Source organism: Pleurodeles waltl, chromosome 5 (genome assembly GCF_031143425.1).
Source record: "Pleurodeles waltl isolate 20211129_DDA chromosome 5, aPleWal1.hap1.20221129, whole genome shotgun sequence".
NCBI classification, from domain to species: domain Eukaryota; kingdom Metazoa; phylum Chordata; class Amphibia; order Caudata; family Salamandridae; genus Pleurodeles; species Pleurodeles waltl.
This window is the reverse complement of record NC_090444.1, coordinates 1,809,336,607-1,809,363,993: the sequence shown is the minus strand read 5'-3', so window position 1 is coordinate 1,809,363,993 and position 27,387 is coordinate 1,809,336,607. Positions and strand designations below refer to the sequence as shown.

Here is a 27,387-nt window from a genome sequence, read left to right as displayed (position 1 = left end):
GCAACCGGCCCAAGTAATATCCTCTCCCCCGTTCCTAAACATAGAACACGCTTGTTACTCTGACAGACTAGGAATTAGCAAATCAACAATTCCTTTTATGTGCTTTCCCCGTGTAAGTGAACAAACATAGAAACAACAGCACCGTCCGCACATGCTCTTTTCAGTGGAAGCACAGGTCATGCACCACACATCAGCAAAATCGAGGCAAACAGAGACCATAAGTTCATTTGCTTGGGGCAGGAATGTGGGGTGCAGCAGGGGTGTAGTTCTGCAAAAAGACAATTTCACCCAGAAACCATCAGAGCCACTCTTTTGCTTCCCCCAAATATGGCCGGGCTGATGTACACAGAGTCTACAGCGTTGAAATTGATTGAAGGAAAATTCCATGATGGCGTACCTCATCGGGAACCTGTGGGAAAAAGGGTGAAGAGCCATTATCCAGAGGGACTGACTAAAGTTTTGTCACAGCAGGCAGTAGCATTTACAACAATACAAGACAGTAATACTCTGTTCGCTCAGCCAATCAGAAGACAGGACTAGAAAACTAAGGGCTTGATTTAAAGTGCAGCAGAAAGGGTACTCCTTCACAATGGAGTATCCTTTCCGATGTACTTAAGGTGTTCCCTCCTAATGTAGAGCTGGGAGGTCATTCTGGCAGTGCTTAATTTGTGCTTGTGGTTTCCACTGTTGAGCACCGGCACTTATTTTTGAGGGCTGGCACTTATTTTTCTGCCTCAAGCATTTACTGCGAGCAAAAGACACATATGGGAAAGACGGAGGAAGAGAAAAACAAAAAAGCATCACAATGGGAGAAAGCAGAAAGCTGCAAGAGTGAGCTGAAGGGGCAGGGAGTGACTTCAAATGGATTGAAGAGGCCCGAGATGGCTTCAGGAATATGCAGCCTCAGTATTCCGTGTTTGCACACTTAATTGCAGCAGCCGTGTGTTTAAGAGGAGGGCCTTGGGCACCAGCACATTTTTATTTACAAATTAAGCCCTGACTCTGGGGCATATTTACAAAAGGCTTGCACCGCCGAAGTGTCACTTTATTTGCTGCTGATATACACCTCCGACAGCCCAAAGAATTGAGGGCCTTTGAAGGAGTGGCCACCTTATAGAATGTGTGAAAAATGTAATGTTTTTACTTTCACACACCACCATCCAAAACGTAGCCGTAAGTAAAAGTCAAAACATTGTAATGACCCCCATGACATAGGAGAAAACATCTGGTTTGGGCATTTCTTTTTGAAAATTAAAAAATATATATTAAAAATGTGCCAATCGGCTCTGAGGTGTTGACTGAACCGCACGGTACACTTTCAATGTAAGTGATGTCCACCGGGCTGCCAGACATCTCTAAATAGGTTGGGCAGAATACCCTCGGCATGGCGGTGGTGAAGTAGTCTGCCATGCCGATGAATTGTGCTCCATCCGCAGCACTCTCTATCAGGCCATAAAGGCAGCATTCCTCCAACGGATATATGCCTTATGTTCTTGGAGCCTCTTTAACACCACACTACAGACAGAAGAGACCATAAAAACATTCATAACAATTCTCAGCCTTTCTACATGACCCGATTAAGCTATTTATTCCAGGTGCACAAATGTTGGCTTTCTTAAATGCTCTTGATAGACTAATATGGAATGCAAATTTTTTATTCAGACTCTCGAGTGTAAAAAAAATCCTCGTTCGCATGATTACCCCCAAAGATTTGGGCTGATGCTGTTGGTTTTCAGACTCAGAATGTACTTAGGCTTGCTAATCAGACCTCTGTGCCTGTGCACTGGACCTTAAATGTATAGACCCGTATTTATACTTTTTGATGCAAGTCAGCGCTAGGGCAGATTTGCGTCAAAAGGTTTACCACCAGCTAACACCATTCCAACGTCCCAGCCGGGCGCCTTATTTATGGAATGACGTTAGCCGGCGCTGCGGCCTGGTTAGTGTCAAAATAAATGACGGTTACCGGGCAGCGGAGGCGAAGGGAAGACTGGGGGTTGTGCACCAAAGAATGGTCCAGGTCAGGTTAGAGTAAAAAATATTGGCTTTAACCTGACTTGCACCAGTTTTTGATGCACAGCCCCCATTGAAATGACTCCTGTCTTAGCAAAGACAGGAGTCATGCCCCCCTGCCCAGTAGCCATGCCCAGGGGACTCCTGTCCCCTGGGCATGGCCATTGGGCACAGTGGCATGTAAGGGGGCCCAAGTTAGGCCCCCCTATGCCACTTAAAAAAAAAAAAAAATTATACTTACCTGCACTTACCATGGACGGGCCCCTCATCCATGGGTGTCCTCCAGGAGTGGGCGAGGGTGGCAGGGGATGTCCCTGGGTGCAGGGAAGGGCATCTGTGGACTTCTTCCATGGTCTCACACCATGGAAATGAGCCAACAGGTCCCTTAACACCTGCCCTGACCCAGGCGTTAAAAAATGGCACAAATCCAGCTGGGTGCCATGTTTTAAGCCCGCCTCCTCCAGCGTAATTTTAACGCCGGAGGATAAATAAGGCGCACATGCCTTAGAGTAATTTTTTGCGCGGGAACGCCTACCTTGCATGTCATTAGCACAAAGTAGGTTTTCACGCACAAAAAGTGACTCAAACTCCATAACTTTGGTGCTAGACGGGTCTAGCGCCAAAGTATAAATATGGAGTTAAGTTTGCACCGAATTTGGGTAAAAAAAATTACACAAATCCGGCGCAGAGTATAAATATGGGCCATATTTATAATTTAGCTTATACTCAATTATCATAACTTTGTTTAGTTATATGTCCCTAGTATATGGGACCAGGTACCCACAGCCTGTGAGTAAAGTTGTCCCTCATTGTTACAGCACTCATTGTACTGAGTGTGACTAAGTAAAATATGTCTCCCAGCCTGCCACTGCAGACTGAACAGTTTTAAACTGCTTACTCAACTTTGTCATCTAAACTAATGACAAAGTCCAGACATCTTTTTTTAATATATGTAAATCACCCCTACAGTAGGCCTATCGATCACAAAGGCATCACCCCTACATTAGGCCTATCGAGCACAAAGGCAGAGTGCTCTATATATAACAGTGGGCCATATATGTTATAAGTCCTAACAGTAAAAACCCCAAGTTGTTATTTTTACTTTAGAGAGGCTAGAAGGGTTACAGGCTGACACATGTGCTGTGCTTACTCCTGAATTGGATTACTAAAGTTGGTACTAAAAGGTATCAAAATAATTGTTACATTACACCTGACCTAGTGCCCACATCCAATTTCAAGTAACTTTTAAGCATAAGGCAACTTGACAAAGTTGCCACTCTGTTGCCCAAGTCTCCCAGTTGCCATTCATAGATGCTGGTCACAAGACAGCCTTAGCCCTCCTGTAGAGAGGTGTGAACAACACCCAGGAAACAAAACAATAGAGGCATAGCCTTGGATGAGGTGTTATTTCTCCTGGCAGGAAGCAACACAGGGTCTAAGCCCAAAAGGCTAGCTTTAGAGGGGAAGCCACCTTTGAAGGGCAAATGGTGGACCAACACGAGAGGGGCTGCTCTTTGGTTTTGGTAGACAGGTTGGCAACTGGGACAGAGAGGGAAAAACAGGTGCCAAACTGATTTTCCTGTGGATATGTATCCCTCAGGTAACCACATCAAGAGAGATGTCCTGCCATATTGGGAGCGGGCAGAGTGCTGCACTACGGGATAGTGTTGTAATGGAAAGGCTTTTACATGTCCAATACGAAATATACGTTGTTTTTCAGTTCACAACTTTTGCGTCGTGGCATCCCCTCTCAACAGCTATCGGTAACTGCTGCTTGAGCTGTAGCGCTAGGAATGTCATGACAACCGAACCTTACATTCCCAACCTTCGAAGTTTATTGAAGGTTCATATTATTAACAGAGTACAACATACCCTCTTTCCTTCACACTGAAAAACACAAGAATGTAATAAACAATAAAATACTACAGTTATAAGTTGAAAAGGCAAAATGGAAATAACGATAAAGAGAAGAACAAATACATAGAAATAATGTTTGAAATCATGGGCTCTTCACAGAAACAAGTAACATTTCCTAAAAATATATAACGCATACAAAAATAAAATTCAATAACAAGCGCATTTAACAATGCAAAATCACTACATGGCATAATCATTTAACTAACTCAGTAACTTCCTCACCCTTGACGGTCTTTGTCTCACAAAAGCCCTTAAGTCACCTCTTGAACTAATACCTCTAATGCCATCCTCCTCCTGATGATTATTTGCCATTCGTTACTCATAGCAGGTCTATCCAACAGTTCTTGACCTTGTATTAACATATAACCACTACACATATTTTTATAAGTATCTTTACAATCTCTCCTTCCTTGTTCGGTGTTAATTGAACCGTATTTTGCCACCCTGCGCAAATTCCACCTCTGACCATTGGTTAAAACTACATGCCAATTATGTACCTCTTTAACTTGAAATGGTCCAGAAAATGTATTCAAACCACTTTTACAGTGACTTGACTTTACTTTGACCCAATCCCCAGGATTGATTTTCCCCCTGTTCTTGTTCACTGTCACAGGATTAAAATTAAGATCTCCACCCTCGATCAGACTTCTTACCCACGACATTGTCAGCTTGGAAACAGGTTTCCTTTCTCTCATCACACAAAATGGCACTTTCTCTGTGGCAGTGTTTTCTGTGGTACGATAGGCCCACACTAAATCAGCAATGGCATCTTCAACACCTATATTATTTGCCAAAGCCAATTGTATCGCCCCCTTTACCATACGATTAGCTCTCTCTACAATGCCATTTGCTTGTGGATTATAAAGTGCCATACAAGAATGACGAATACCGCATTCACTGAAAAAACTTCTAATTTCTTGAGACGCTAATTGAATGCCATTGTCAGTTACAAGTACCACAGGATACCCTTCTTCTCTAAAAACATCTCGTTAGACCCGTATGGTAATTTTTGTAGTAATTTATGGAAGCAATTTTGCAGCCAACCACCTAGAATGAACATCAATTAATACTAAACCAAATCTTTCATCATGCCTGATCCCTGCCATGGGTCCTATGAAATCAAGGCAAACTGTATGCCACGCCTGACCTGGATCACAAATACTGCTTGCAACATTCTGTGGTCCCACGCTCAACCTCTTCTCACACTCTATGCATTCTACACACCGTTCAATTCACATTGTCACTTCTCCATCCATCCCTGGCCACCAAAACTCCACCCACAATCTTTTTTTAGTTAGAGTCTGACCAAGGTGTTCTTCATGCGCAATATCAAACAATCTCTTTCGTAGAGCAATGGGTGGACAATCTTTTCTCCACGCATTACAATCTGCCCAGCTACTACAGACATTTAGGCAGTCATTATGAACACGTCGGTGTGGGCCGCCATGGCGGCGGTGGTGGGAAATCCCACCAGCCGGCATGGCGGCCCACACCGCCACATAATGAACCCATGGAGGGCCGCCATAGGCGGCCCTCACTCACCGCCAGGCTGCCTCCGTCAGGCAGCCTGGTGGTGGTCGGCATCATCATCCGACAGGGCAGCAGTGCTGCCCCTCGGATAATGATCCCTCAGCCTCCAGCCTTTCCCTGGCGGGGGGTTGGCAAAAGGGGTGCACCGGGGCACCCCTGGGGGCCCCTGCACTGCCCATGCACATGGCATGGGCAGTGCAGGCACCCCTGTGAAGTGCCACATCGCGCAGGTCACTGCCCAATTTACGGGCAGTGATCTGCGCGATGGGTGCAGCTGCACCTGCCGCACAGAGCCATTTGCGGTGGCTCCATGTGGAGCTGCCGTCAATGTCCCGGCCAGGCATTCCTCTGGGCCGGCGGGCGGAAACAATGTTTCTGCCCGCCGGCCCAGAGGAATGTTCATAATACGGCCGGCGGGGTTGCGGGGGCGCTGGCAGTCACGGAGAAGACCGCCAGCATGAACACAGCGGTTTTCACCGTCGTGTTCATAATGAGGACCTTAGTCTAACACCTTGTTAAAAGAACAGAGGGCACCTGGCAAAGTACTTTCTCTCCTTGGCCCCTTTTCTATCAAAACCCGTACCTCCTTTAAAACATCATCTTCATCCATGGCACGTGACCATTCTGATTCATTCACAGCACCTTGGCTCCAGAGGATTACATCCTGAACACTAGCCACTGCTCCTTCTCCTACACCCTTCTTTACACCTTTTTCATCAACTTTCTCCCAATCTAAAGGTGGACGAGACAAACAATCTGCTTGTGTATTCTTCTACCCTGGAATATACTCAATTACGTAATTGTACTCTTGTAATTTTGATGCCAATCTCCTAAGTTGTGCTGAACCTTTGTCTGCACCCCTGGGAGACAAAATCTGAACAAAGGTTTATGATCAGTGCGAAGGGTAATCTTGTAGCCCCACACATACGTTCTAAAATACTCTACACTCCAAGCCGCTGCTTTTCTGTTACAGAGTAGTGACATTCTGTGGCAGTTAGAGAACAAAAGGCAAATGCAATAGTTCTTTCAGAGGAACCAAACTTTTGAGACAAAACAGCCCCAATACCACCATCACTGGCATCTTCTGTAATAATTGTTTTTCTGTTCACATCAAAAGGTGACAATATACCAGCTTCACAAATTTCTTTCTTAATGTTATTAAAACATTTTTGTTGATCTTCACTTCACTCATATGCTATGCCCTTCCTCATAAGTACTTTGAGGTTCTCGGTTTTACTTGCATAATTCTCTACAAACTTTGAATAATATTCAATTAAACCTAGGAAAGAAAGATCTTAATTGATCCTTATTCCGTGGTGTAGGTGCTGATTTTATCGCTTCAAGCAAATCCCTTTTTGGTCTCAGTCCTTCAAACGACAAGGTATGTCCTAAATATTCTACTTCTCTTCACCAGGAAGGAACACTTATCTTTGCGTAATGTCAAGCCAAACTCAGCTAGTCTGCTCAATGACTCCTTTAAAGCTTTGTTGTGGCTGCACACACTGTCTCCAAAGACCAGAATATCGTCTTGGAAACAAATAACAGTCTTTATGCCCTTAAATACTTCATTCACCATTCTTTGAAAGACACTGGCCGCTGGTGACAACCCACAGGACATTCTTGTGAACTGAAGCGTGCCTTCCATGGTAATAAATGCTGTTAACGGTTTAGATGACTTATCAAGCCTAATCTGGTGATACGCATGTCGCAAGTCTAATTTGGAAAAATACTTCACCCCCTTCAACAGCAGGATTAATTCATTGATGTTTGAAAATGGAAAAGTGTCTGCAATTATATTCTGATTTAAGATTTTCAAATCTACACAGAAATGTAACTTGCCATCTGCTTTCTCTGTGATAACAACCGGAGATATCCAGGGTGATGTTTCAATTGGTTCAATAATTCCATTGACCAACATCTCATCCAACATTTTTTTAACCTCATCTCTTATTTTAATGGGAACCCTTCTAACCTTATGATGGACAGGTACTGCTCCCTGTTTCAACTTTATTTTGTGTATATACCCCTTCAATTGTCCTAGTTCTTCTTTAAACACTTGGTGGGTCACTTGCAAAATGTCCTCTATTGAGAGCTCCTCCACTACCATAACTTGTTCCACAGCATGAGGATCAATCTTTATGTGCAAATCATAAGGGTGAACCCATCCTAAAATTGGAGGCCCTGAGTCTGCCACATAAACTTTGCCATTTACACATCTATCTTTGAATTGAATGACTGTATCCATATACCCTAAAAAATACTTATCTGTTCTCCCTGATAACCACTTGGGCTGATATCTCTGGTTAATAATCCCACTATGGGCCACTCGTTCTTAAAGATATCCTTAGGAATGATAGTGTACAATGGCCCTGAATCCACCATTAACTCTAAGCTCCTGCCTTTGATGGTAAAACTAGCACTGGGTCTCTTTCTCCTTTTATTTTCATTGTTATTGTACGTTACCTCATGAATTTGTCCCTTTCCATGTTCATTCACACACAAGAGCCTATCACATCTTTCACTGTCACAAAATATTTCATGTGCAACAGCTGCAACCTTGTTTCTTCCCACATCTCTACACATCTTGGCGAAATGACCCTTGCGACCACAATGTCTACATTCCTTTCCTATGGCATAACATTTCTTTGACTCAGAAGTGTGATATGTACTGCCACACTTCCCACACACTTTACTATTGTTTTTATTGCCAAAGTTTCTAATATCCTGGAAAAATCTTCCTTTGAAATTTCCATTATGCGCAGTAGCCACATCTTCATCAACTTTATCTACAGTCGACGTTCCATCAGCCACCTTAATGTCTCCTTTATCCTCTCTCCGTTCCATTTCCTTCATGCAATATTCCGACTCCTCAAGTATTTTTGCAATTTCAATGGCGTCTTTGAGAGAAGGATTTTTTGCAGCCCACAAGCGTTCTTATGTTTTTCAACTTCTGCATTGAACAATAAGTTGGTCTCTGATCATTTCTTCTGTCATTGCTCCAAATCTACATTTGAGAGATAATTTGCGAAGTCTTGTTACAAAGTCATCTATCGATTCACCTTCTCTCTGGGGTTGAGTGTAAAATTTGTTTCTTCTCATAACCACCTGTGTCTCTTTAGCAAATCTTATTTTTAATCTTTTGCATGCCTCCAGATATACATTCTCCAATGGTTGACCATCATTGTCCACAGCTATGGGAAGATATTTAAAAATATGTTGGCCCTCTTTTCCTAAGGTACTCAAAAGAATGGCTTGTTTCCTACTTGGCCTAAATCCTTGACCATTGATTGCCTCTAAATAATTGCGAAACAACTCCACCCACTCATCCCACTCAATAGGTGGAACTCCAGGTTGCAAAAGGAAACAAGGAGGTGGTGAGATTGTCGTGATATCCATAGTATAATATTATCAATGCAAAATCCAAGATAACTAAGATGGCACTTCACCTTTCTTCAGATCACTGTCCACAATGTCTACAGTTGAATAACTCATACATGCATGCAGTATACACAAAGCCTTTAAACTGCTTTTACATGTATAAAAATGTTTTTCTTTTTATTTTACAGGGGTTCAATCTGGCATTTATAGGATCCAATAGTAAAGAAATAACTCTGGTGGTTCAATAGTCTTGCTGTAGGGTGTTCATTTGATGAACAACCTCCCCTTTAAGAAACAAACGGCCTTCCCTTTAAAGGAGACTTGAAAAAACAAACTTTCCCTTTAAGAAGTCATGCACTTCCCCTTTAAGAAATCAGATAGCTTTCATTTCAGTTAAAATTATCGAGTAGACGCTCTTTCGACGACTCCCAGACATGAGAGGAGGTGTTACCTCACTCTAATATCCCATGGTAAGTTTACAAAGTCAGTAATGTACAGGATATAAATTTGTGGCTTATATAACTGCTTCGCGTAGCATCAAACTTCACTGTCCTTATCGTAAACCGAAATAACATTGGGTTCTCCTCCACACGCGAAGAGTTGCTAATCCGTGTAGCTGTCGCCCGTCGCCAAAATAAATGTTGTAATGGAAAGGCTTTCATACGTCCAATACGAAGTATACGTTTTTATTCAGTTCGCAATCTTCGCGTTGTAGCATCCCCTCTCAACAGCTAGCGGTAACTGCTGCATGAGCTGTAGCGCGAGGAATGTCATGACAACAGAACCTTACATTCCCAACCTTCAAAGTTTATCGAAGGTTCATAATATTAACAGAGTACAACAGATAGCTAGATGCCACACCTCACAGGAAGTCCTCATCAGGTTGAAGAGATCTGGCACTGCATTGGCTAGCAACCACCACATCCCCAGCGGACACTTTTTGGGCATAAATGTATGGCTGACTTCCTGTTGCAGCAAAAGGGCCATGAAACTGGAGTAGCCTACCTTTCCCAATCAGTAGCCACAAATAATTGACTGCCGATATGCAGCCTGGTAGACTGAGTCCCATCACTCAAAAGTTGCACCTGAGTCCACTGGACCTGGGAGAGCAATTGCAGTGCAGTTTAGTCAGCCAAGAAGGACACAAGCCTCCACCAAAGGAAACCACTGGTTTTGTTGTGACCAGAGAACGGTGGCAACTGGAGCTTTGCTGGACCTACCAGCACATCTAGAGACATCGACCTCATGGCCAAAGTCACCCTACCAAGACTGTGGAGTAGCATCAGGCAGTCTCCTCCCCTAAAACCACCTAAATCCTCCCTCCTCAGTCAACTGCACAGAATCTTCACCTTCTTTGGCATTCTATATCCCTTGCATCAGAACCACTCCATTGAAGTCTGCACACAGAGCCTGAAACTGGACTGGAGACTGTTTTGGTGACAAGGTAACTGTCCTAGAACTCCTTATAAGCCCCCTTACCCTGCTCCCTACTGAGTTGGTCACCTAAAGTGAGCCAGAGTGCCAGAACAGAACTCTTCAAAATTGTTACAAAGTTTCAGCTAACCACAGTAGTTACCAATGCTTGTTTACATTTGAATAGAAAGCTGTGATTTATGTTTTACTTAAAAATATCTCTGACCTGGTCAGTGCACTGCTCTGCCTCCTGTGGCTTCACCTTGCAAGTAGAGCACTTTCCCTGGCTCCTCTGAACTCCTGACCCCTGCCAGGAGTGTCCAAGGCACTTCTCCACCCGCAGACTTCTGCCTGCGCCTCATCCCTGGTGTCTAGTGGGAGAGCTCTGCTTTCCTACTAGGGTACCTTCTGCCTCTCTCCTCCTTTTCTCCTTCCTAGCTCTCTGCTCTGTTTCACTTCTGTCCCTTTGTGCTCCTTTTGCTTCGTGCTACTCTCTTCCATGTTTTTCTCTCACTCTGCTCTCTCTCTCTCACTTTCGCTCTCCCCCATATCACTCTCCCCCACCGCTGCTGCCCCCGCGGCCCGCCCCCTTTTTGCAGCACTGCACCTTTTTTGCACCGTTTTTCAGCCCCGCTCCCGCCTCCCAGCTTTCATCTCCTCCCCCCGCCTCCCTACTTAATAGCCACAGCTGTGCAGCCACGCCGCTGGTGTGCCGAAGGCGCGCCAAAGGCAAGCCCGTCCACCCCCGTTCGTGCCTGGACCGCGCCCAGCGCCAGAACCTCTGGCTCCCGTCCCCCCCACCGCCGCCACACACGTCTTCACTACAACGCCGCCACCCTCTGCGCCCTCAACACCGGCCGCTCTCCCGCATGTCTTCAAGCCTCCCCGCAGACTCTTCTCCTGCCGGAACTGCACCTTCACCAGCCTCCACGCCAATGACCCACCCACCAAGCCAGGACACAACCATCTCAGATGTATCCTCCTCAACACGTGCTCCGTCCTCAAGCACGCAGTAGAGCTATGGAATCTACTCGACTCCCCAGACGTTGCTTTCCTGACCGAGACCTGGATGAACCCCTCCTCAGAACCTGACATCGCTGTAGCCATCCCGGACGGCTACAAGATCACCCGCTGGGACCGCCCCAAAAAACCAGGAGGAGGCATCGCTATCCTCCACAAGAACACCCTCAGAATCACGATCAGCACCGAAGACACCCTCAGCACCGCTGTACACCTGCACTTCCAGATCCACACTGACCCAAACACCACCCTCCGAGGGACCCTTATCTACAAGCCCCCGACAGCAGTTCAGCGACTCCATCACCGACATCATCAGCACGCACGCTCTCGCATCCACTGACTACATACTCCTCGGGGACTTAAACTTCCACCTCAAGAAGACTAACTACAACAACACCGCCACCCTGCTCTACAACTTCTCCAACCTCAGCCTCAAACAGCTCGTCACGACACCGACCCACTCCACAGGACAAACACTCGACCCTATTTTCTCGGCCAGCAATCACGTCTCCTCCAGGCACACCACCGAACTTCACTGGACAGATCACGGCTGCATCCACTTCTCCTTCAGGAAACCCACAACACACCACCGCCCACAACGGATCCCCCACCGCAGTTGGAGCAAAGTCACAGAAGACCAACTTATTGCGACCCTCTCCCGGAACCCAGCCATGAACACCACCGATACTGATGCATATGCTCGCAACTTCAGGCAATGGGTCGACACCTGTGCCAATACTCTCGCCCCAATCAAGAAACCCTCCAACAGACTCACCGACAGGAAGGCCTTCTGGTTTACCGCCAAACTCCATGAATCTAAGCAAACCTGCCGAAGACTAGAAAGAAAGTGGTGCCAAGACCAGACTCTATACAACCACACAGCCTTCAAAAACGACATCCGCAGACACCACCAACTCATCCGAGCTGCCAAGAGAGCCGCCTTCAAAGACCAGATCAACAACAATGCACACAGCCACAAGGAGCTCTTCAGGGTTGTGAAGGAACTCTCCAACCCCAGCTCCAACATCAATGACATTGTGCCATCCCAAGACCTCTGCGACTCCCTAGCCTCCTACTTCCATTGCAAAATTGCAGACATCCACGACAGCTACAGCACCCAGACCCCCCCCGGCAACCACCAACACCACAGATTCACCTCCGACCAATCTCCTGCTCTCATGGACCCCCATCAATGACAACGACACCATCGAAATCATGAACACCATCCACTCCGGCTCTCCATCTAACCCCTGCCCTCACCACATTCTAAACAAAGCAAGATCTGTCATCACACCCCAACTATGGAAGATCATCAACAGCTCCTTTGAGTCCGCCACCTTCCCGGAGAGCTGGAAACACGTCGAGATCAACGCCCTCCTCAAAAAACCCAAGGCGGACCCAAAGCACCTCAAGAACTTCTGGCCTATCTCCCTGCTCCCCTTCCTGGCAAAAATCATTGAGAAGGCTGTCAACAGACAATTAACCAGCTTCCCTGCACCCTGGACCCTTCCCAATCCGGATTTCGCAGCAACCACAGTACTGAAACCGCCCTCATCGCCGCCATCGCCGCCATCGGAACCATACTGGACAACAGCAAAACCGCGGCCCTCATCCTCCTGGACCTCAACACCGTCTACCACCACACCCTACGCTCAGGCCTCAGCAGTGCAGGAATCCGCGACAAAGTCCTGGACTGGGTCACCTTTGAATCTCACCGGCTGAACCCAGAGAGTCTGCCTCCCTCAATTCCGCTCGGAGGCCACCAAAATTATCTGCCGCATACCCCAGGGTTCGTCCCTCAGCCCGACCCTCTTCAACGTCTACATGGCCCCGCTCGCTGACATCGCCCGATCCCACAACCTCAACATCATCTCATACGCCAACGACACCCAGCTGATCTTCTCACTCACCAAGGACTCCGCCAAGACCAACCTCCATGAACAAATGAAGGCCATCGCTGAATGGATGAAGAGCAGCTGCCTCAAACTCAATTCCGACAAGACGGAAGTCCTCATCTTCGGTTCCACCCCCTCCACATGGAATGACTCCTAGTGGCCTGCCACTCTCGGAGCCGCTCCGACTCCCACCCGCCGCGCACACAACCTAGGATTCATCTTGGACTCCTCATTATCTATGACTCAGGAAGTCAACACTATCTCCTCCTCTTGCTCCAACACCCTCCGCATGCTCCAAAAGATCTACAAATCGATACCCACCGAAACCAGAAGAACAGTCACCCAAGCCCTTGTAAGCAGCAAACTGGACTACGACAATGCCCTCTGTGCAGGAACCATGGCCAAACTCCAGAAGAGGCTGTGACGCATCCAGAACGCCTCTGCATGCCTCATCCTGGACATTCCCCGCCGCTGCCACATTACAGGCCACCAGAGAAACCTGTACTGGCTCCCAGTCAACAAGAGAGTCACCTTCAAACGCCTCACCCACGCTCACAAGGCACTGCACAACACCAGACCAGAATACCTCAACAGACGGCTCTCCTTCTACACTCCGCCACGACATCTCCGCTCCGCCGGCCTCGCCCTCGTGTCTGCAGAACTACAAAGGGCGGTAGATCATTCTAGAACCTTGCAGCCAAAACATGGAACACTTTCCCCACCCACCTGCGCCAGGCCAAAGACCTCCTTACCTTCAGAAAACTTCTCAAGACCTGGCTGTTCGAGCAGTAGCAGCACTTCCCCCAACTTCTCCCCCCCGTCCTCAGCACCTTGAGACGCTCACGGGTGAGTAGTGCAGTTTACAAATTCCTGAACGATTGATTGATTGTCTGGAACCTCCCTGTCAATTTCATTCCTTTTGGTGTATACAAAATCATAAAAATAAGATCTGTTTTTGTAAATCGGTGTCGGATTTTGTTGCATTGTGTGACTTTCTCATTTCATTGTTTTAGTACTTCTAAATGCTTTACACTTGTTTATTTTGTTCAAGCCTGACTACTCAACCACAGCTACACAGATTATATCAGGCAATCAATCGGCATTTGTAAAGTGCAACACTGTCACCCCTAGGGGTATCTGGGCGCTGAGGGTGCCGTGTCTCAGTCAAAAAGCCAGGTCTTGAGTTTCTTTCTGAAGTCCGCCAGGAAGAATGCTGTTCGAAGGTGAAGGGGTAGGTCATTACAGGCTCTGGTAGTGATGTAGGAGAAGAAGTGTCCCCTGCTGTGGCTGCAGCGGATGCATCATGTGTGTGTGTGAGGGTGAGTGATGATAATTGCAGGTGTCTTGCAGGTGTCTTGCAGGCAGGTGGAAGTTCAGCCGATGACTGACGAAGGACGGTCCTTGATTGTGTAGAGCTTTGCAGGCATGCATGAGGATCTTGAATCTCTTCTGGAAGGGGAGCCAGTAGAGGATTCTGAGGTAGGGAGTGATGTGGGTCCATTTGGAAAGGTCTAGGATGAATTTGGCTGCAGTGTGCTGTACATTCTGGAGTCTTCTGAGGAGCTGGGTGCAGAGTCCGGTGGAGAAAGTGTTGCCGTAGTCAAGGTGGCTGTTGACTAGGGCCTGCGTGATGGTCTTTCTGGTGTTGACTTGGATCCATCTGAAGATTTTGTGGAGAATACGAAGGATACAGGAGGAGGCAACTTCGTTGACTTGGCAAATCATGGTTAGTTAGCTGTCAAGGATGATGCCAATGTTACGTGCATGGTCTAAGGTGTGGGTGCTGGTCCGAGTTCAGCTGGTATTCTTCCCGAAGATCAGTGCTTCTGTCTGTCAGAGTTGAGTTTGAGGTAGTTGTCTCTCATCCATTTTTCTACATTGGTCATGGTGTCGCAGAAGTTGGTTTTGGCGTTTGAATGGTCCTCAGTAAGGGAGAGGATCAGTCGAGTGTCCTCTCCGCAGGAGAATATGTTGAGTCCATGGGACCTGACAACATCTGCGAGGGGGGTCATGTAAGTGTTGAACAGGGTGGGGCTGAGGGATGATCCATGGGTATGCCGCATATGAGGTCCTTCGACGCAGAGGTGAGGGGATGTATTTGGATGTTCTGTGAACATCCTGTAAGGAAAGAGGAGATCCACTTGAGGGCGCTTTGCCATATGTTGAGGGTGTGGTTGAAGACAGTGTTGAATGGGACAGAGAGGTCAAGCAGGATCAGGGCCATCATTTCTCCACGGTTGAGGAGAGTTCTGATGTGGTCTGTGGGAGCAACCAGCGAGGTCTCACGGTTGAGCCAAGGTTTAACAAGCGATCCTGACTGGACCTAGGATGGTACTGTGACTGTATTATAAGGTAAGGCCCCACAACCACAGAATACACCACTTTCTCCACATTAGGCATTGCTTTTTACACCCTAAAATGAATGCGTCATGGCCAGGCACTTATTTAATTAATATTCAAGGAACTATGGGCCTGATTTAAAGTTTGTCAGACAGGTACTCCGTCAAAATCCAGTTCACTGTATTGCAAGTGCCACAGAATGTAATGCACTTGTAGTAAGGCGGACAGGATGTCGTTAAATTTGCAGTGGAGCAACCCCTCTGCTAAACTGTAAAGCAGGCCTAATGGGCCTCATTACGAGTGTGGCGGTCCTTGGACTTGCGGTGACGGTCAGACCACCACAGATGCAGCAGTCCGACCGCCCCATTACGAGATTGGCAGGCAGCCTGCCAACCTACTGCAGTCACAACCAGGAACCTAGGATCCCAATGCGCTGATGGCAGAAAGGTTGCAATCAGCCAGGGTGGCGGTGAACTCAGCACCGCCTTGCTGATTACAACCTTGTTCTCCACTAGCGTTTTCAAAAAAGGCTGGTGAAGAACAAGTGCGGCGGCCCACGGGGGCCCCTGTCCTGGCCATGCCCAGGGCATGAGCAGTTCAGGGGTCCCCGTGCCCAGCACCCTCCAAATGTGCTACTGTCTGCGCACTGTGCAGACAGTGCACATTTGGAGGGTGGTGGTGCCACCTGCGTGCGGCAGCATTGTGGCTGGCTCCAGTATGAGCCAGTGACAATGCTGCCACTACTTTCCCAATGGGCTGACCAATGGAAAGCTTGGTTTCTGCTGGTCAGCCCAGTGAGAAAGTCTTAATGGGGCCAGTGGGGAGGTGACCAGAATGGCGGCGACCTCCCTGTCAGAAGTTTGGTGGACAGGTGTTCCCGTCCGCCATACTCAGAATTGGCCCCTATATATCCACAGCAGTGGGTCTTAACTTTTGACTTCTGTGGACCCCTACTAAATCACTACAGGAAGCTAGGAACCCAAGCTTACCTAATTTCTACAATTTGAACCTCAAAACACTACAGATACATACAGAAATACGTAGAGCTCTAAGAAACACACAAATTATGTAATATTTTATTTAATTTGTGAACAAAAGAATCTATTAAAAAATCTAAATTTCAATTTTAAAGCGGAGGCTGGTGTTTTACAAAATGCTGTTTTATTTCTAAAAGATTAAGTGATATGCTAGACTCTAGGGTATCAGTGTCTTTTTTGCTCCTAATGGAGGTCATCTTTGTGTCTGCACATACCAGTGCTACAGGCCATCAACTGTCTATACTCTTTCACAGTGATGGGATATGTTGCTAAAGTACAAAAATCAACTTGACGGTTGGTAGAGCTACTGCTATTAATAAAATAGAGAGAGGCAGCTCTCCACTGGATGAAGAGTCCACCATCCAAGAAAGAGGCCTGGGTCAGGGACTTATAATAGCAATGCAGGGCTGTACGGCTCCACATTAACTGCTAAATCAAGACCTTGAGCTATATGGGTGCTGTTACCCTCCCACCTGGCCCAAACAGGAAACTCTCCAACCCATCAACAGTTTGATACTTGACAGCTTTCACATGAAGACTGATACCTGTCCTGGTGGCGGCGTGTACTGTTCAACAAATGTGACCTCACAGAGTGCATTGGAAGGGACCCTTTTAACTGTGACTATGGGAGGGAACTCATTTCTCAACTGTCCTAATTAGAATGTACATTTCTGGCTTTTATAACAGTAAATGACAATTGGTATGTGTGTTGCCCATGCAGCTGTTGTATGCTGATTGTGATAAAATAATAACACTTAAAAAAATGATTTGAAAAAGCTGTCCATACTGGCTTCTGTTTGCTGTACTTGTACTGCTCCCACAAATCGCACTAAGCATACCAACTTAGGGCCTGGTTACGAGTTCGGCGGGCGGGATGACAGTCTGCCGAACTTCCGGCAGGGAGGTTGCCGCTTTACTGGCTACGTTCTGCCGGGCTCATTACGACTTTCCCACTGGGCTCACTGGGGGAAATCAAGGTTTCCACTATTCATCCCAGTGCGGAAGTGGCAGCAGCATTGTCGCCAGCTTGTAATAGAGCCAGCAGCAATGCTGCCGTCTGCATGGTGCACATCAGACAGTGAGCACTGTGAGGGTGCTGGGCAGGGGGACCCCAGACCCCTGCACTGACTGTACTAAGTGAATGGGCAGTGCAGGGGGCCCCTTGTGGGCCCCTGTGGCCCCTGCACCTGTTCTCCACCAGCCTTTTCATGGCAGTGGAACCACCATGAAAAGGCTGGCAGAAAACCAGGTTGTAATCAGCAGGTCCAACCTGGACCGCCATCAGCCTGTCGGAAACATTGTTCCCGGCAGAGATGATGGTCATTTGGCGGTCCGACAGCCGACTTCCTCATAATTTGGCTGTTGGACCGCTAAACTGGTGGCAGTCAGGACCACCACTGTGAGTCTGGCAGTCGGTTGACCGCCAGACTCGTAATCAGGCCCTATATTTTTAGCTTCCATGTTCAAATTCCTTCACATTTACAGAGTATTTTAAAATGTTTGTTTTTACATGTCACTTTCTTATGTATGTACACTATGCTAATATTATTTAATTTTGTGAACAGTTGGAGGGACCATGAGTAGGTGTCTCAGAAACCAGGTCTCCGCAGATGGGATTTGGACAAAAAATAGTCATAAATATTGAGTGACACTAATATTGAGTTTTTAATATCATGTCACAGAAATATTGTGATGCAGAGATATTGTTAACAAAAATATATATTTTTGTTTAAGGTAAATAATATTGTTTTAAAGAATATCGTTGTTGTTAATATCATTTGCAATAATATAGTTGTAAAAAATATCATTTTTTATAATATTTTTAATGTTTAAATAATATTTTAATCACATATGTTATATGATATATTGTTTGTATAATTGTTGTAATGTTTTTAAATATAGTTTGAAAGTTATTTATAATTTCAATTTAATTGTTCATAGTAATTTATATTGCTGTAGCAGGTTGTGAGGTTGTAGGGGTACAGGGTGGAAAGTTAATTAAGTATAACTAATTAATAATTATTTTTGAATAAATATAAATTATTTAATTGAAGATTATGTGAAGTGTGTACTTTTTTAAAGTGGTATTTTAGGTGCGAGTTGTTAGGTTTTACGGACATAGGGTGAGAAGTTAAGTAAACCTAATAATGAATTATGAATATATATTATTAATTATTTAATTGAATAATTATGTAAATTGGGTAATTATTGTTTTATAAATTTATATTTTAGATCTTGGTTGTTGGGCTTGTAGGGGTATTGTGGTTTCAAAGTTACTTAAGTAAATATAAAAATGTTAATTATTAATTTTGATTCAAATATGTAATTTATTTATAATTATGTACATTATTTAACAAATATATATTTTATGGTATATATTAGGTGTGTGTTTGTTTTTAGGGGGATCGGTGGGTAGTTAGTTATGTAATAATTAATTAAAAACTATTAATTTCTCATTCATTATTTTATTTATTACTTAATATGTTAATTGCATGTTTTTAAAATTTTATACATAATTTAAATTTGGGCTGCTGGGTATGTGGGAGCATAGTGTGGTCAATTCATTATTTAATGCCTTTTTATATTAATTATTAAAACAATTATAATTATGTAAATTGTTAATTTTTTTCTGCATGTATACGCATATATAATTTTTATAATAAATGTTTAAGATATGCTATGTGTTTGAAGTGAAGCACTTTCTCTACTGCTGCATAGACTGGAGTGGGAATAGTAACTTTATATTGCTGTAGTAGGTTGTGAGGTTGTAGGGGTACAGGGTGGAAAGTTAATTAAGTATAACTAATTAATAATTATTTTTGAATAAATATAAATTATTTAATTGAAGATTATGTGAAGTGTGTACTTTTTTAAAGTGGTATTTTAGGTGTGAGTTGTTAGGTTTTAGGGACATAGGGTGAGAAGTTAAGTAAACCTGATAATGAATTATGAATATATTATTAATTATTTAATTGAATAATTATGTAAATTGGGTAATTATTGTTTTATAAATTTATATTTTAGATCTTGGTTGTTGGGCTTGTAGGGGTATTGTGGTTTCAAAGTTACTTAAGTAAATATTAAAATGTTAATTATTAATTTTGATTCAAATATGTAATTTATTTATAATTATGTACATTATTTAACAAATATATATTTTATGGTATATATTAGGTGTGTGTTTGTTTTTAGGGGGATCGGTGGGTCGTTAGTTATGTAATAATTAATTAAAAATGATTAATTTCTCATTCATTATTTTATTTATTACTTAATATGTTAATTGCATGTTTTTAAAATTATATACATAATTTAAATTTGGGCTGCTGGGTATGTGGGAGCATAGTGTGGTCAATTCATTATTTAATGCCTTTTTTATATTAATTATTAAAACGATTATAATTATGTAAATTGTTTAATTTTTTCTGCATGTATACGCATATATAATTTTTATAATAAATGTTTAAGATATGCTATGTGTTTGAAGTGAAGCACTTTCTCTACTGCTGCATAGACTGGAGTGGGAATAGTAACTTTTACCCTTCTTGAGCCCAGCACTTTCCCTCCTGTTGCACGCACTGGAGGGGGAATAGTAAATATTACCCCTCCTGAGTCCAATGCTTTCCCTACTGTTGCACCGATTGGATGGAGAATAGTAAATTTTACCCCTCCTGAGTCCAACGCTTTCCCTACTGTTGCACTGACTGGAGTAGGAATAGTAAATTTTACCCCTCCTGAGTCCAACGCTTTCCCTACTGTTGCTCCGATTGGAGCTGGAATTGTAAATTTTACCCCTCCTGAGTCTAACGCGTTCCCTATTGTTGCACAGACTGGAGTGGGAATAGTAAATTTTACCCATCTTGAATCCAACACTTTCCCTACTGTTGCACAGACTGGAGTGTGAGTAGTAAATTTTACCCCTTCGAAGTCTAACGCTTTCCTTATTGTTGCACAGACTGGAGTGGGAATAGTATATTTATTATTTTAAAAATTAATAGTTATTATTGTTTAAATAATATTATTTGTTTGTGTTTTATATTTTTATACATAGAAATGTATGTTATTTTCAAGACATTTTTTTAAAACTTTTTCTTTGGTTTACTTTTTATGTATATTAAATTGGCAATGTTTTAAAGTTTTTTCAAGTTTGGTATAGTTTTTATTTTTATTTTTTAATGTAAGTACACATATATAATATGTATATTTGTTATATTATTAAATACAAAATAGAAAATGACAATATACATTAAAAATGATTATTTTTAGTTATAGTTTTACATTATATATGTGTACATAAACATACAAACATACATATATTTGTGTGTGTGATTAAAATGGTATATGTTTATATATATCTTTAAATATTATTTAAATATATTTAAAAACATTGTATCACTGTTATAAGTTAAAATATGGATTTACTATTTTTAACTGCATATGTATTAAAAAAACAATATTGTTGTGTATATTGTTTCGATATTAATGTAAAACGATATTTTTTTCTGATATTTTTGTACTTACCTTTATATGTATAGAAAAATTATATTTTTGTGAACAATAAATATGACACAATATTTTGGTAGCATGATATTTATGGTTTAGATATTGTCAGTGAGCCATTCGCAGACACCAGGGTAAGAACCTCTCATCTGTAGAATGCGGCTGGTGGCACAGCACTGGTGGAATTTTCGTTCAGAGGAACATGGAACATGATGCACTACTTTTGTCAGAATCAGCAAAAGTGAGAACAAAACAGGGAGGCATTGAGAGGAACTACTGTAGCTGACCTCTGAAAATTACGTCATTTAATTTAACATGTTACAAAATGTACAGTTGTGTAGAAATGTCCTAACTGTTGAGCTCTAAAATAGTAAAATCATAGTTAACTCATTAAGATGAAATCCTTTCACACAAATACACAGCAAGTGGCATACAACAAACACACACTGGATATGTTTGTGGTGAGAGATGGTATTTTAAAAGAAGCATCTCCCCTCTACCAAATGACTGGCAGAAGAAATGCTGACTTTGTGGCATGAGACACTGGCAGACTACCACTCAATGACTGACTGTATGGCATGAGTAAAACGTTGTTGTTCGAGCAGCCTTTTGCCGAGTTGGACAACCAGTAGGGCAAGGGAAAGCAGGGTAAAGTGTACTGTTGGAGATGGCTTTTGAAAGGGACTAGCCCTAGCAATGATGGATATGTATTATTATATTTTTGCCCATTTAGGTGCCTCTTTGAATTGAACTGATTTTCCATTGGGTTCTCTTTGGGAACTACGAGCTAACAAATATCTCAGCTTATGGACTAGATAGGCTTGACCCCCACAAGAGCTATACGTGCAGGACTGTTCCTATAGGAGCAGGGTCAAGGCTGATTTGCATATGGCTGGGCCTAATGTGGGGTAATGTGATGAATGATTGGTTGGAATGTTACCCCTAGCGATTGCCAGTGGTTAGACTTATTGCAAGCATCCTTCCATCACCTTTTGTGTATTTGATGTAACACCCTAAGTGGCAAGGGTATTCTCAGATATGGATCTCTTGCTCACTGCACCACTGGAGCCAAGTTACATCCAACTGAAGGCACCCAATCAGGAAAAATCGATCTTGGATTGCTTGTGTTCCAGTTCAGAGAGGAACTGGGTTGGGGAGTTCCGGTTGTACTGTTTCTATTGGAGCAGGCTCAAGTCTGCTTTGCATATAACTGGGTCTAATATCATGTGGCGTGGTGAGCAAACAAATGATGGTTTGGAATGCTAAACTGATAGATTGTCAGTGGTTAGACTTTTTGAAGCATCCTCTCATCAACTTTTGTTGTGTTTGATGTAACACTCTAAGTGGCCAAGGATCTGTTCAGACATGGATCCCTTGCTTGCTGTGCCACTGGAACCAAGCTACACTAGATTGAAGAGCCCCATCAGGTGAAACTGGTCTTGGGTTACTTGTGTTTTGGTTCAGAGAAGACCTTGCTTTGCAGTTTGGGTGAGAGTGTCCCTATTGGAGCAGGGTCAAGACTGATTTGCATATAGATGGTCCTAATCTGAGGTAGCGTGGTGAGCAAAAGAACAGTGGATTGGAATGCTAGAGGTTAGACTTTTTGCAAGCATCCTCTCATCAATGTTTGCGTGTTTGATGTAATGCCCTAAATGGCCACGGGTCTGCTCAGACATGGATCTCTTGTTCACTGTGCCACTGGAACCAGGCTACATCTGACTGCAAAGCCACAATGAGGGTAAAACTTGTCGTGGGTTGCTTATGTTTTGTTTCAGAGAGGACCTGGCTTAACAGTTCGGGTGAGACTGTCCCTATTGAAGCAGGGTCAAGACTGATTTGCATACAGCTGGGTCTAATCTGAGATGGCGTGGTGAGCAAAAGAATGTTTAGTTGGAATGCAAACCCAAGTGATTGCCAGTAGTTAGACTTATTGCAATCATCCTCCTACCACCTTTTGTTTGTTTTGCCCTACAAGGACCACTGGAAGTGCGGCATTATGAAGATATTATTTAAAAATGGTGTTCTAACGCCCTTGGATCAAAGATTTGTTACACAACAGTGAAGCTTAACTAAATTCCACCCAACAGCAGTATTTATTCAACATATCTTTGCGTTCCCTAATAAATAGAAAACTCCTACCCTATTTTCAATGTTAGGTTTTTCTGTCTATCAGTAAATTAAAAGGTTTTGATGAATAAATATTGCTAATGTGCAGAATTTAGTTACACAATCATTTTTGTTAAAGAGATTATTTGATCCATAAGCATTTGACACGCTGTTTTTGATTAACATATTACATATGTCGACAGCATCAATTAGAGTGAAGCATGGGCTACCTGTGCACTGTCCTATCCAGCAGTGCCCTGCTGGAAGCATGTGAATACTTTCAATAATTTGCAGAAGTTGGATTTCAATATATATATATTTTAAACCCCTGTCCTAACCAGAGGCATTAAAGTGACAGCAGTGTCCAAACATCCAACCCTCTACCTTCTAACACATGATCAAGAGCTCAAATGCATTCTTAAGACGAATGCGAGGAAGTGTGAAGAGCTCTCAATGTGCTTGAACTTTTGTTCGTATGAAAAGCTCTCTCAGACATTACAATCTCTTTAGAAGGCAATAATATTTGGACATTTCCAATACCTCATAAATGGCAAAGCCAATGTGGAGTTTGTGCTCCCCTAACTTCTGAAGTCGGCGCCGGTTCTTCTGCATTAGGGCAACAAGTAAGGAGCACGCAACTTCGTTTTCTTCAAGGTCATCATCTTCCTCCAAGAGTGAGACCTTGTACTGGGGGTTGATCCAGAACGTGTCTGAACAAACAGAGAAGGGAAAGAAGGAATTGCAAAGGAGCAATTTACAAATGAACAATAGTAAATGGAGCACAGTGTAGAAACTTACAAAGAGAAGAGGAAGTGCAAGAGGGAGGCGCAACTTAAAAAGCTTTAATGCGAGAAGTCCTGAATGAGGAGAGCAGCTACAAGGGGCAATACATGAAGGAGTGAATAGGAAGGAGCAACTTAGTATTGGACCATGTAATGAGGAGTGAACAGAGAGCTGAACTTACAGAGGGGTTATGTGTGAAATAGTGAGCAATGAGGAGCAGTTTAGAAGTGGCAATGTATGAAGGAGAAACCAGAAAGGAACAACTTACAATGGGGTAATGCGTACAAAAGGGGAAAAGAAGAGGAGCAATTTACAAGGGGGTAAAGTGTGAAAAAGTAAACAGAGAGAAGTAGCTTACAATGGAGCAATGCATGAAGCGGCGAACAGAGAGGAGAAACTTACATGGCACATGGGAGCAAATACTAAGGAGCATTCATAAAAGAGTAATAAACAAAAAAACTATTTCCCAGGCACAAACACAAGAGAACAAATAGGAGTAGGTGTAGGAAAGTACCCACTTTTTGGCATGGTTACCCCCACTTTCTGCCTGCTGTTAGTATGCTTGGACTGTTTTCCCTGGGATCCTGCTAACCACAATCCCAGTGATTGTGATCTCTCCCTCTACATTTGGTTGCCTAGGACTTTGCACACCCCACAATTGGCTTACTGGTGCCCCCATATAAGTCACCAATATATGGTACTTGGGTACCCAGGGCATTGGGGCACCAGGGGTTCCCCATGGGCTGCAGCATGCATAGTGCTACCCATGGGAGCCCATGCAAAATTTGTCTGCAGGCCTGCCATTGCAGCCTCCTTGAAAAGGTGTATACACCCTTTCATTACAGGTCACTACACCAGGTCACTGTAAGTCACACTATGGTAGGCCCTCCTAGTCCAGATGGCAGGGTGCAAGTACCTGTGTGTCAGGGCACCCCTGCATAGGTGCCCTTATGAACTCCAGTTCCAGTGCACTGGATTTCGCAATTGCAGGGAAGCCATTTTACACTTGTACTTGACACTGTGTCCAGCTACATAATGGTAACTCCAAACCTGGGCCTGTTTGGTATCAAACATGTCAGAATCATACCCCAATACTTTTCCAGTATTGGTGGTATGATTCCATGCACTTTGGGGGCTCCTTAGAGGACCCCCAGTATTGCTCCTACCAGTGTTCTGAGGTTTACAGAACAGACAGCACTGCTGCCACTCAGGTTTCTGCCCTCCTCCTGCTTGACAAGCTCAGGCAGGGGAAGGCAGAACAAAGGATTTCCTGTGGGAGATGGAGGCAAAACTCTCTTTCTCCTTGGAAATAGGTGTGAGATGGCTTGGAAGGGGCAGCTCCACAAGCCACTGGTATGCATTGAAGGGCACATTTGGTGCCTTCCTTGCATAAACCGGTTTGCACCAGTCCAGGGATCCCGTTCCCTGCTCTGGTATGAAACTGGACAAAGGAAAGGGGAGTGACCACTCTCTTGTCCGTCACCACCCCAGGGGTGGTGCCCAGAGCTCCTCCAGGTGGCTACTTGATTCTGCCATCTTGAATCCAAGATGTGCAGAGGCACTGGGGAGCATTTGAGTGGCCACGTCAGGTAGGTGACGTCACAGCCCCCTCCTGATAGGTGGTCACCTTGCTAGGTGACCAATCCCCCTTCTTGGGCTGTTTAGGGTCTCCCTCTTGGGTGGGTCCTCAGATTCGATGTGCAAGATTCCATCAGGACTCCTCTGCATCATTTACTTAATCTTCTGGCCACTGGAATCGCAACGGGACTCTTCAGAACTCCTCAGGAACCAACAATCTGTAACTCCAGCAATTACTCGGATTTGCAACATTGTTTCTCCGGCTCCTTCCAGCAACTGCAACATTTTTCTGGCTGTGCATTCTTTGAGGTCAACGAGACTCCAGTCTGCACCAAGAAGTAAGAAGGAATCTCCCTTGGAGTGGAGTCACTCCCCTGCATCTGCAAGCACCAACAGCAATGTCAGGCTGCGTGAATCTGCTTTCGTCTGGAACTACGCGGATCCTGCATCATAGGTGTAGTTTGGAGTTGTCCCCTGTAGCAGGCTGGCCTGGCTTGTAGTGGGTACCAGAGGTACTTACACCTTGTGCCAGGTCCAGTTATCCCTTATTAGTGTAGAAGAGGTGTTTCTAGAAGCTTAGGCTGATAGAAGGTAGCTATGGCAAAGAAGCTTAGGCTGAACTAGGAGACATGTAAAGCTCCTATTATACCACTGGTGTCATATGCACAATATCATAAGAAAACACAATACACAGAAGTACTAAAAATAAAGGTACTTAATTTTTATGACAATATACCAAAAGTATCTCAGTGAGTACCCTCAGTATGAGGATAAGTTATATTCAAAAGATATATGTACAGAAACCAAACTTAGGTAAGCAATAGCAAGAAAAGTAATGCAAACATTGTAGAATTACAATAGATTGCAATAGGAGCACATAGGAATAGGGCCAACACAAACCATATACTCCAAAAGTGGAATGCGAACCACGAATGGACCCCAAACTTATGTGAGCTTGTAGAGGGTCGCTGGGACTGTAAGAAAACAGTGAGGGTTAGAAAAATAGCCCACCCCAAGACCCTGAAAGGTAGGTGTAAAGTGCACCTACTACCTCCAGAGAGCACAGAAGTCATGATAGGGGGATTCTGCAGGAAGAACAAACACCAACAATGCAACAACAGTGAATTTCCGAACCTGAGTACCTGTAAGACAAGGGGACCAAGTCCAATAGTCGCAACAGTGTCGAGAGTGAGCAGGAGCCCAGGAAATGCCAGCTGAGGGTGCAAGGAAGCTGCCACCTGTTGGAAGAAGCTTGGAGTTCTGCAAGAAAGAAGAGGACTAGGAACTTCCCCTTTGGAGAAAGACCGCAAACAAGCCTTGACTAGCTGCAAGGGTCGCAGTAGAGGTTTTTGGGTGCTGCTGTGGCCCAGGAGGGACCAGGATGTCGCCACTTGGAGGAGGAGACAGAGGGGGCGCCCAGCAACTCAGGGAGCCCTCACAGAAGCAGGCAGCACCCGCAGAAGTACCTGAACAGGCACTTGGAAGAAAAGTGAACCGGAGTCCACCCAAAGTCACAAAAATGAGTCCCACGACGCCGGAAGACAACTCAGAAGGTTGTGCACTGCAGGAAGGAGTGTCGGGGACCCAGGCTTGGCTGTGGACAAAAGAAATCCTGGAAGAGTGCACAGGAGCCGGAGCAGCTGCAAATCACGCGGTACCCAGCAATGCAGTCTAGCGTGGGGAGGCAAGGACTTACCTCCACCAAACTTGGACTGAAGAGTCACTGGACTGTGGGAGTCACTTGGACAGAGTCGCTGAGTTCCAGGGACCACGCTCGTCGTGCTGAGAGGGGACCCAGAGGACCATTGATGCAGTCTTTTGGTGCCTGCGGTTGCAGGGGGAAGATTTTGTCGACCCACGGGAGATTTCTTCAGAGCTCC

At 44.3% G+C, this 27,387-nt stretch overlaps 1 protein-coding gene across 1 annotated transcript in view; it reads right to left on the bottom strand.

Moving 5' to 3' along the window:
* The window catches only part of LOC138296828 (calpain-1 catalytic subunit-like), a 681,165-nt gene that overhangs the window by 267,601 nt on the left and 386,177 nt on the right, over positions 1 to 27,387 (bottom strand). The window contains exons 10-11 of the mRNA XM_069236289.1: positions 23,687 to 23,856; positions 398 to 409 (exon numbers count right to left, since the gene is read on the bottom strand). Coding sequence (XP_069092390.1) covers positions 398 to 409; positions 23,687 to 23,856 — 182 coding nt within the window. The remainder of the gene's footprint in view (positions 1 to 397; positions 410 to 23,686; positions 23,857 to 27,387) is intronic.